At 49.8% G+C, this 11,244-nt stretch overlaps 1 protein-coding gene across 2 annotated transcripts in view; it reads right to left on the minus strand.

Moving 5' to 3' along the window:
* vps50 (VPS50 EARP/GARPII complex subunit) overlaps nt 1-5,972 on the minus strand; it is a 182,923-nt gene extending 176,951 nt beyond the window's left edge. Inside the window, exon 1 of one of the 2 annotated variants that reach the window (XM_043689946.1) lies at nt 5,798-5,972. In XM_043689946.1, coding sequence (XP_043545881.1) covers nt 5,798-5,830 — 33 coding nt within the window. In that variant the 5' untranslated portion in view covers nt 5,831-5,972. The remainder of the gene's footprint in view (nt 1-5,797) is intronic. The other variant, XM_043689947.1, reaches the window with a different exon arrangement.
* Between the last annotated feature and the right edge of the window lie 5,272 nt (nt 5,973-11,244).

Consider the following 11,244-nt stretch of genomic DNA (forward strand, 5'->3'; position numbering starts at 1 on the left):
GGTTGATTGGTGCGGGTGTCTCGGAGATGTTCCCTAAAGCGCTCTGCTAGGAGGCGCCCAGTTCCCCAATGTAGAGGAGACCGCATCGGGAGCAACGGATACAATAAATGATATTAGTGGTTGTGCAGGTAAAACTTTGATGGATGTGGAAGGCTCCTTTCGGGCCTTGTTTAGAGGTGAGGGAGGAGGTGTGGGCACAGGTTTTACAGTTCCTGCGGTGGCAGGGGAAAGTACCAGGATGGGAGGGTGGGTCGTAGGGGGGCGTGGACCTGACCAGGTAGTCACGGAGGGAGGTTATGAGATCATGCTCCCCGTATGGATGAGAATGGGGCTGTTGAAACGATGAGAAAACCGTGGTATGGAAAGCCATACAAGGAGGAGGAGAAAAGAGAAGTATAGTTGTATAGTCAGGGAAAAAGACACTTTCTGTGGCCAGAATTGAGAGTACCAAAGGCTGCATTGCCTGCCATATCCCAGCATTTAGGATATCTCATCTAGGCTGCTGAGAAACTGGGGGGGGGGAATATCCAGTTGTTTAGGACCACATAGGTACTAATGTACAAAGAGGGAAGAGTTTCTGCTGAGGGAGTATGGCTGCTAGTGGCAAAGTTAAAAAGCAGAATCTAAAAAGTAATTATCTCTGGATTACTACATCAGCCACAAGCAAATTGACACAGGATTGGCAAGCTTAAAAAGGTAATTGTGTGGCTCAAAGATTGGTGTGAGAGAAATGGGTTCAAATTTTTCAATTTGAGGGAAGGAGGGAACTATTCAAATGGGATGGGTTCTACTTAAATCACGCTGGGACCAGAATCCTGGCAAGTCAAAAAACTAGGGCATTGGATAGGGCTTTAAACTAAATAGTGGGGGTTTAGGTTCAGTTGCATAGAAAATCAGGGAAAATGTTAAGGATTGGGGGAGGGTTCAGCAGAAGTTGCTAAAGTTCCCAGAACAAGTAATAGGACAGAGTATAGAAAAAGGTCAAAAACCTAACCTCAGACACAGCAAATAAGGGGACAACAATGAGAGGGACAGTCAATGCAGGACTGAGTGCACGCGATATATCGAACAAGGTAAACAAAGTGTATCAAACAGAACAGAATAGTGGAAGTAAATGTTAGCCTTTTAGAGGTAATGATGGAAATCTCAGAAATGGCAGAGGCACTACACCAATAATTTGTTTGTTTTCACAGTGGAAGAAAATAATTTCTTTTGTAAAACTCCAGTTACAATAAAGGAACTTGGTGAAATTACTATAAGGAGGGAGGAGGTATTAAACTGAAGGCATGAAAGGCCGGCAAGTCCCCGGGTACCCAATGACCTGCACCCTGGGATATTAAAGGAGGTGGCAGCAGATATAGTGGATGCATTAGTTATCATTTTTCAAAATTCCCCGAATTCAGGAAAGGTACCAGTTGATTGGAAACATGCTAATGTGACACCCTTACTCAAAAAAAGGAGACAAGTAAAATGTGGGAAACTATAGATTGGTTTGTTTGACCTCTGCAGTAGTAAAGTTGCTGGAGTCAATCTTAGAAGAGACAATGAACACTAGGAAAACAAAACTCAATTCACCGGCGTCAGCACAATTTCATGAAGGACATGTCATGCTTGACAAACTTGCTGGAGCTCTTTGAGGATGTAACAGCAAGTTGGATTAAGGGAATCTGGTGGATGTGGTATATCGAGACTTCTGGAAGGCATTTGACAAGGTGCCACATAAACGACTGGTCCAGAAGGTAAGATCCCAGGGGGTTATGGGTAGAGTATTGGCTGACGAATAGAAAGCAGAGGGTGGGGATAAATGGGTCCTTCTCTGGATGGAAAACTGTAACTAGTGGGGTGCTCGGAGTTCTCAGATCTGTAGCTAGTGGGGTGCTCGGAGTTCTCAGATCTGTAGCTAGTGGGGTGCTGAGAGTTCTCAGATCTGTAGCTAGTGAGGTGCTGTGAGTTCTCAGATCTGTAGCTAGTGGGGTGCTGTGAGTTCTCAGATCTGTAGCTAGTGGGGTGCTCTGAATTGTCAGATCTGTAGCTAGTGGGGTGCTGAGAGTTCTCAGATCTGTAGCTAGTGGGGTGCTCTGAATTGTCAGATCTGTAGCTAGTGGGGTGCTGAGAGTTCTCAGATCTGTAACTAGTGGGGTGCTGTGAGTTCTCAGATCTGTAACTAGTGGGGTGCTCGGAGTTCTCAGATCTGTAGCTAGTGGGGTGCTCAGGGTTCTCAGATCTGTAACTAGTAGGGTGCTCTGAGCTCTCAGATCTCAACTATTTACAATCTGTATACATGATTTGCAAGCAGGGACAGAATGTAAGACAGCAATGTTCACAGATGCTACCTAAATAGATAGGAAAGCAGGCAGTGAAGAAGTGTTCAAGAGTTTACAGATGGATATTGATAGGCTACGGGAACAGGCCAGAATCTGGCAGATAGAGTTTAACGTGGCTAAGTATAAGATTGTCCATTTTGGCTGGAAAAACAAAGGGTATGTTATTATTTAAATGGGAAGCAGATTTAAACGTCTGTCAGCGCAGAGATCTGAGCATATTTGTGCATGAATCACAAAGTGGATATGTGGGTGCAGCATATAATAAGAAAACAAAACAGAATCCTGACAGTTATTGCAAAAGGATTGGATTATAAAAGTAATGAAATGTTATTATGATTACCTAAAGCATTGATGAGATCATATCTGGAATATTATGTCTCGTTCTGGTTTCCTTACTTGAGGAAGGATGTGGTGGCACTGGAAGCAGTTCAGAGGAGGTTTAGAAGGTTGATTCCAAGGATGAAAGGGCTGTCATACATGAAGCAGTTGAATGGCTTGAGTTCAGAATAATGACAGGGGGATCTGATTGAGGGATATAGGATGCTAAAAGGGATTGTTAAGGTGGATGTGAAACAGATGTATCCCTTTGTAGGACAGTCTCAATAAGAGTACATAGATAGAGAATGACAGGAGGTAGGTTCGAAACTAAGATGAGGAGAAACCACTTCTGAGGGTTGTCAATCTACAGAACTCACTATGCCCTAGACTGTAGTGGAGGTAGAATCGATCAACAGCTTCAAGAAAGAAACAGAAATGTTCCTAATTTAAAGTGGAATAAAGGGCTATGGAGAGTGGGCAGGATAATGGAGTTGACACCAGGGTAAGATCAGCCATGATTATGAGAAATTGCCGAGCAGGCTGGAAAAGCTGAATTGCCTGCTCCTCGCTCCTACGTGAATGAGGTGGTCGCACAGAGTGAAACTGGCAAGTACAACGTTGCGGGTATCATAAAGATATGACTCTAAAGGGTTGAGGGCTGAGAACTAAACGTCGAACGATACACATTCTATTAAAATGATTGGCAAATGGACAAAAGGGACAGTTGCCCTAGACCACAGATACAGGCTCAGCACCCTCCACAGATCACAGATACAGTTTATCTGGATTACTGTTTATCTATAAATCTATACAGGCAGATATCCTGCACAGGCCTTGCGGCACCAGTACAAGCTGTGCACCCCACTGCCACAGGGACAGGTGGAACCCCTCGCTATGGCCCAATGGCATGGCCACAGGCAGATTCCCCCCCAATGCCAATGTGCAAAGCTACAGGCGGAGCAATCCCCACTGCCACAGAGCACAGCTACAGGTGGAGGTCCCACACACTGCCCGTGGACACAGGTACAGGCAGACACCACACCATGACACAAGTATAGGCAGACCTTCCCAACGTTCTGGGACACGGGTAGAAGCAAAGCACCCAAGCCCACTGCCCGTGGACATGGGTACAGGCAGAGCCCTCGCCACACTGCCCAGGGGCACTGGTACAGGCAGAGCCTCCCCCCACTGACAAGGGACACGGGTACAGACGGAACCTCTGCCCTATTGCCCAGAAACCCTGGTACAGGTGGAACCCCTGCCCAACTGCCCGGGGATACAGGTACAGGTGGAGACCCCCCCCCCCGCATTGCCCAGGGACACTGGTACATGTGGAGCCCACTTCCAAGGGACACGGGTACAATTAGAGCCCTACCAACTGCCCTGGGACATGGGTACAAGCAGAGCCCCCCCCACCCCCAGACTGCCCTGGGACAAGGGTACAAGCAGAGAATACCCACTGCACAGGGACACGGTACAGACGGAACCCCTGCCCAATTGCCCAAAGACACGGGTGCAGGCGGAGCACCCCCCGCACTGCCCTGGGACACGGGTGCAGGCGGAGCACCCCCCGCACTGCCCTGGGACACGGGTGCAGGCGGAGCACACCCCGCACTGCCCTGGGACACGGGTGCAGGCGGAGCACACCCCGCACTGCCCTGGGACACGGGTGCAGGCGGAGCACACCCCGCACTGCCCTGGGACACGGGTGCAGGCGGAGCACACCCCGCACTGCCCTGGGACACGGGTGCAGGCGGAGCACACCCCGCACTGCCCTGGGACACGGGTGCAGGCGGAGCACACCCCGCACTGCCCTGGGACACGGGTGCAGGCGGAGCACACCCCGCACTGCCCTGGGACACGGGTGCAGGCGGAGCACACCCCGCACTGCCCTGGGACACGGGTGCAGGCGGAGCACACCCCGCACTGCCCTGGGACACGGGTGCAGGCGGAGCACACCCCGCACTGCCCTGGGACACGGGTGCAGGCGGAGCACACCCCGCACTGCCCTGGGACACGGGTGCAGGCGGAGCACACCCCGCACTGCCCTGGGACACGGGTGCAGGCGGAGCACACCCCGCACTGCCCTGGGACACGGGTGCAGGCGGAGCACACCCCGCACTGCCCTGGGACACGGGTGCAGGCGGAGCACACCCCGCACTGCCCTGGGACACGGGTGCAGGCGGAGCACACCCCGCACTGCCCTGGGACACGGGTGCAGGCGGAGCACACCCCGCACTGCCCTGGGACACGGGTGCAGGCGGAGCACACCCCGCACTGCCCTGGGACACGGGTGCAGGCGGAGCACACCCCGCACTGCCCTGGGACACGGGTGCAGGCGGAGCACACCCCGCACTGCCCTGGGACACGGGTGCAGGCGGAGCACACCCCGCACTGCCCTGGGACACGGGTGCAGGCGGAGCACACCCCGCACTGCCCTGGGACACGGGTGCAGGCGGAGCACACCCCGCACTGCCCTGGGACACGGGTGCAGGCGGAGCACACCCCGCACTGCCCTGGGACACGGGTGCAGGCGGAGCACACCCCGCACTGCCCTGGGACACGGGTGCAGGCGGAGCACACCCCGCACTGCCCTGGGACACGGGTGCAGGCGGAGCACACCCCGCACTGCCCTGGGACACGGGTGCAGGCGGAGCACACCCCGCACTGCCCTGGGACACGGGTGCAGGCGGAGCACACCCCGCACTGCCCTGGGACACGGGTGCAGGCGGAGCACACCCCGCACTGCCCTGGGACACGGGTGCAGGCGGAGCACACCCCGCACTGCCCTGGGACACGGGTGCAGGCGGAGCACACCCCACACTGCCCTGGGACACGGATAGAGGCAGTGCACCCCGCTGCCCTGGGGCACGGGTACAGGCAGAGCACCCCCCACACTGCCCTGGGACAGGGGTGCAGGCGGAGCACCCCCCACACTGCCCTGGGACACGGATAGAGGCAGTGCACCCCGCTGCCCTGGGGCACGGGTACAGGCGGAGCACCCCGCTGCCCTGGGACACGGTACAGGCGGAGCCCCCCTCCCGAGGCTCATGTTCCCTTAAACCCCAGTCCCCAGCTGCTCCTTTTTCCTCAGGCCCTATAATAACCCCTCACTGTAATAGCGGTAGAGCAAATCAGGAACATTCCACTGTTACCTGGCGGGACATCAATGATTTTATTTTCTGCATGTCTCTGTGTGTATCCCGGCTCCGGGCCCAACCTCAAAACCCCGGCCCCGGCCTCTTCCGAGCAGCTCCTGCCATCTCCAGGTCATGTGATCTCTGTCTCGCACTGCACCCTGGGAGCTAGAGTCCGGAAACGGCCGCGCAGTCTCAGTGTTGCCGCCAGCAGAACTACAATTCCCAGAATGCACAGGATGTGTTCACCCTTATCCTGATGGTATTGGGTCTTGTATTCATTGGCGAAATATTCTGAATGTTTGACACTTTCTCAGTTTCGACTAATTGAAATTTAATGGTAGTCTCCAAATTGTTACTGCAGATAAGTTTCTCAGTGTTCCCCGCCAGCAATGAGAGAAACAGACATTATAGAACCACATGAACCACACCTCTATATTTCTCACTGATGGGCTGTCAGCCCCTCAACGTTGGTTGGATTTCAGTCCCTTGCTCCTAATCAATATCCAAATTTTGCACTGTGATTTGAGTTCAAAAAAGACTGGTTGAGGAGAAATCAAGGTCAAAACCTGTCTTTAGGCTTACACTTTAAAGTGACATGATTTATTATCCATTAATATTAAATATTTAAAACTGTGATGTGTAATCATATATCCGATTAAATCAGATCTTCTATCTACCATCAAATATTAATCTATCTTCTTAGTGTGTTCACATTATTCAAAAAGGGAAGGGCACAACAAAAATGACTCTAAGCCTGTTAAGCTTAACATCCCGTCCTGGGAAAATATTAGAATATTGAAAAGGTACACTAGCAAGACATTTGGAAATACATATAACCAAACAGAGTCAACATGGCTTTACGAAGAGAAATCACATCCAACAATTTTAGTAGAACTCTTTGAAGAGGTTTTGAGCCTGTAAGCGTCATAGAGTCTCCCTTCAAATTATCCTCACCCATTTTTCCACCACTTGGCATTGATTTTGAATTAACTGCACAAAGGCCAGTATCCTGTCACCAAGTCACCCTTTATTTACATGGGCTCTGACCAGCCAACCCAGAATCAGTCCTTTAAATGAAAGGGTTTATTCAATCTCCTGTTTATTTTTTTTCTTCTTTACTTTCTTTAATTTCATTTTCTCAATCAAAATAAGTCAATAACAGATTCAGCTTTAAATTTTTTTTAAATGCCTCCAATTTATATTATAGTGTTGTGCTGAACTGCGAATAAAAATATACATTATCATAGATTCTTCACCAGCCTATAAAAAGGACTTTTAAATGACTGTTAATCTCCTGTTTATATCAGTCAGCCCAGGCTCCCTAATTGGCCCAGGTTAACAAGCCCAATCAAGGATCTCATAGTCAATGAGATCCTCCTGATCCTCGCTCCAATCACTACAGGTTTATTGTCACATGTATTCACATGAGTGCAGTGACAATTATACAAAATTGTCAACTGCAGTGCCATCTTAGGTACAAGGGTACCTAGGTACAGGATCGTAGGAATAAATTAGAAAAAAATAAAGAAATAAAAAGTTCCAGCATTACATCATCCAGACTACGGGATCTCGTCCCTTCAGATCACATCGGGCCTCACCTCCAGTTCATGCCAAACTCAACCTGAGGCTGCCTGTTCTCACCACCACTACGGACTTCCTGTTCCGACTGCTCTCTCAGGTTGCTTGTTCTTGGTAGTCGTCTTGAACTGCCTGTCCTCACCGCTGTATCGTGCTGCTTATTCTTGCCGCTGCCTCAGATACCGGGTGGCGTGGGGGTGTCCTCAGTCTCCACCTCTCTGGGCTCATTATCCTCTGCAGTGATCTCCTCTGCAGATGTGCACAAACTCACTCTCTACAGAAGGTAAATAGATTAAAGTAAAAAAGAAAACAATAAAACAATGAAAGAAGACGAAATAAAAGTAAAAGTGGATGAAGCAGATTATATCCAGGCAGGAACCCACACGCTGTGCTGCTACTCCACCACCATCTTACACGGCCCATAACCTTTGCTATGTATGTAATAGAGGGGTGCTGCCCTTAAAGGGAACTGGTCAGGTGACCTGGAGGGGCAAAAAATGGTATGGTACTGGCAGTGGAAATGGGATCTTTATCAATAAAGTATTCCTGTTCAGATTTAGTATTTGTCTACCTGGTATTTTGTTCCTGATTCTAAAAAAAGGAAGCACCAACATAACAACTGGCGATGAGAGTGGGGTCCGGGCCCACAATTTTTTTTTGTTTGCCCAGAATAGACATCGCATTGCAAAAAGCATAAGAAGGAAACATTGGCGAAATGACTTGGGTCACGGTTGGTGCCAAGAAAGAAGGTACTCACCAGGAATCAAACTGAGAGCAGCCGTCGTGGAGGGATTTGAGTTGACAGCTAAAAAAGAGATTCTGGATTAGTGGTGCTGGAAGAGCACAGCAGTTCAGGCAGCATCTGAGGAGCAGTACTGGTTTCCAGCATCTGCAGTCATTGTTTTTACCTAGCTAAAAAAGAGAGTACACGCTTGGGAGCTATGGAGTCATCGTGATTGCAAGGAGACTTGGGCTTAGGGTGGCATCAGGGAGGAATAGTATGCTGGCACAGCTGGCGAGGAAGTGGCCAAAGTGGGAGTGTTCACTGAAGAGACTCAGGCTGCGAACTATGAGATTAATTTCCACTGGCAGGAGAACAAAATGATGGGTCAATTTGGAGTGATGGAACCATTTGCTGAAGAGTCAAGGAATTGGATTTATACACAGAACACTTTAATTCATTTTTAAAGGCATACAGGGAGTCAGCCAGGACTGCAGGAGAAGCAGAAGGCCCAGAGTCAGCAGGGTTTTGGTTAAACATACTGTCAGTACAGGATGAAGCTGATCACTTCTAGGTCCTTCCTAAAGTAGAAGAAAACAGGAAAGTCAATAAAGATTGAAGTGGATACAGATAGAGAGAAGTCGAAGGCACTACCATTGACGCCTGGTAAGATGACTCGACAGGCATAAACAGCACCACTGATGGACTATGTATTGATGAAAGTACAGTTAAGGGGCCACTGCACAGAAATGCCATTTTACACAATAAAAGGCAAATGTTCTGCATTATTTGGATGATCCTGGTTACAAAAATTAGTTTGAAGTGGGGCATGGTTAATCAGCTGGCAGACTCAAAAATGAGTTTGCATGAGATCCTGAATAAGTACAAAGATGTCTTTGAAAGACCCCTGAGGGAAACAACAGGAGTTCAGAGTAAATTTCTGCCTAAGCCAAAGGCTCATCCTAGGGCTGTGAAAGCATATCTGGTAAAATAAAATGGCATCCCACTCAAAGTGAAGATGGAACTGAAATGGATGGTGAATCTGGGAGCATTGGAATGAATAACCATCAGTGAATGGGACTTTCACTATTCAATACTGAGGGAGTGCTGCACTGTCGAAAAGTCAGTACTGAGGGAGTGCTGCACTGTCGGAGAGTCAGTACTGAGTGAGTGCTGCACTGTCGGAAAGTCAGTACTGAGGGAGTGCTGCACTGTCGGAAAGTCAGTACTGAGTGAGTGCTGCACTGTCGGAGAGTCAGTAATGAGGGAGTGCTGCAGTGTCAGACAATCAGTACTGAGGGAGTGCAGCAGTGTTGGAGTCAGTACAGAGGGAGTTCTGCACTGTTGGAGAGTCAGTACTGAGGAAGAGCTGCATTGTCGGAGAGTCAGTACTGAGGAAGAGCTGCACTGTCGGAGAGCCAGTACTGAGTGAGTGCTGCAGTGTTGGAGAATCAGTACTGAAGAAATGCTGCACTGTCAGAGAGTCAGTACTGAGGGAGTGCCGCACTGTCGGAGAGTCAGTACTGAGGGAGTCCTGCATGTCAGAGTCAGTACTGAGGGAGTGCTGCACTGTCAGAGAGTCAGTACTGAGGGAGCCCTGCATGTGAGAGTCAGTACTGAGGGAGTGCTGTACTGTCAGAGTTAGTACTGAGGGAGTGCTGCACCTTTGGAGAGTCAGTACTGAGGAAGAGCTGCACTGTCAGAGAGTCAGTACTAAGGGAGTCCTGCATGTCAGAGTCAGTACTGAGGGAGTGCTGCACTGTCAGAAAGTCAGTACAGAGGGAGTGCTGCAGTGTCAGAATTAGTACTGAGGGAGTGCTGCGCCTTTGGACAGTCAGTACTGAGAGAGCGCTGCACTGTTGGAGAGTCAGTACTGAGGAAGAGCTGCACTGCCAGAAAGTCAGAACTGAGGGAGTGCTACAGTGTCAGAGTTAATACTGAAGGAGTGCTGCGCCTTTGGACAGTCAGTACTGAGAGAGTGCTGCAGTGTCAGAGAGTCAGTACTGAGACAGTGCTGCGCTGTTGGAGAGTCAGGAGTGAGAAAGAGCGGCACTGTCAGAAAGTCAGTACTGAGGGAGTGTTACAGTGTCAGAGTTAGTACTGAGGGAGTGCTGCACCTATGGAGATTCAGTACTGAGAGAGTGCTGCAGTGCCAGAGAGTCAGTACTGAGACAGTGCTGTGCTGTCGGAGAGTCAGTGCTGAGGAAGAGCTGCACTGTCAGAGAGTCAGTACCGAGGGAGTGCTGCACTGTCGGAGAGTCAGTACTGAGGGAGTGCTACAGTGTCAGAGTTAGTATTGAGGGAGTGTTGCACCTTTGGAGAGTCAGTACTGAGAGAGTGCTGCAGTGCCAGAGAGTCAGTACTGAGACAGTGCTGTGCTGTCAGAGAGTCAGTGCTGAGGAAGAGCTGCACTGTTGGAGAGTCAGTACTGAGGGAATGAAGCAGTGTCAGAAAGGCAGTACTGTGGGAGTGCCGCATTGTCGGAGATTCAGTACTGTGGGAGTGCTGCACTGTTGGAGAGTCAGTACTGAGGGAATGAAGCAGTGTCAGAAAGGCAGTACTGTGGGAATGCCGCATTGTCGGAGATTCAGTACTGAGGGAGTGCTGCACTGTTGGAGAATCAGTACTGAGGGAGTGCTGCATTGTCGGAGATTCAGTACTGAGTGAATGCTGCACTATCGGAGAGTCAGTACTGAGGGAGTGCGAGTCTTCAAAGCAGATGGTGGAGTGAGGATTTCGGGTTACTTTAAGGTCACACTGAACACATTTCTGAGCACAGATCAATATCCACTTCCACCCATAGAAGACCTATTCTGTAGACTGGCAGTGGAAATAAATTTTCAAATCTGGATCTGTCGCAGGCCTACCTCCACACAAGTGCCACCACTGACGAGAGTGACACAGAGCAGACTGTTCTACTGCAAGCAATTTCTACTGCATTGGTCAAATATTAAGTGGATTACCAGGAGACAAGTGTTATCCAGACGATATTTTGATGCTGGATGCTCCGTAGAGGAGCATTTGAAAAATTTAGAAGGAACTCTAAAAAGATTGCAGATATGTGACCTACAAGTAAAAAGATAGAAATGTGAGGTTTTTTTAAAGGCTCCATAGAGTACTTGAGCCATTTAAATGAGGGTAAGGGATGACACAAGGCACCCAT

The sequence above is a fragment of the Chiloscyllium plagiosum genome, chromosome 5, assembly GCF_004010195.1.
Source record: "Chiloscyllium plagiosum isolate BGI_BamShark_2017 chromosome 5, ASM401019v2, whole genome shotgun sequence".
NCBI lineage: Eukaryota > Metazoa > Chordata > Chondrichthyes > Orectolobiformes > Hemiscylliidae > Chiloscyllium > Chiloscyllium plagiosum.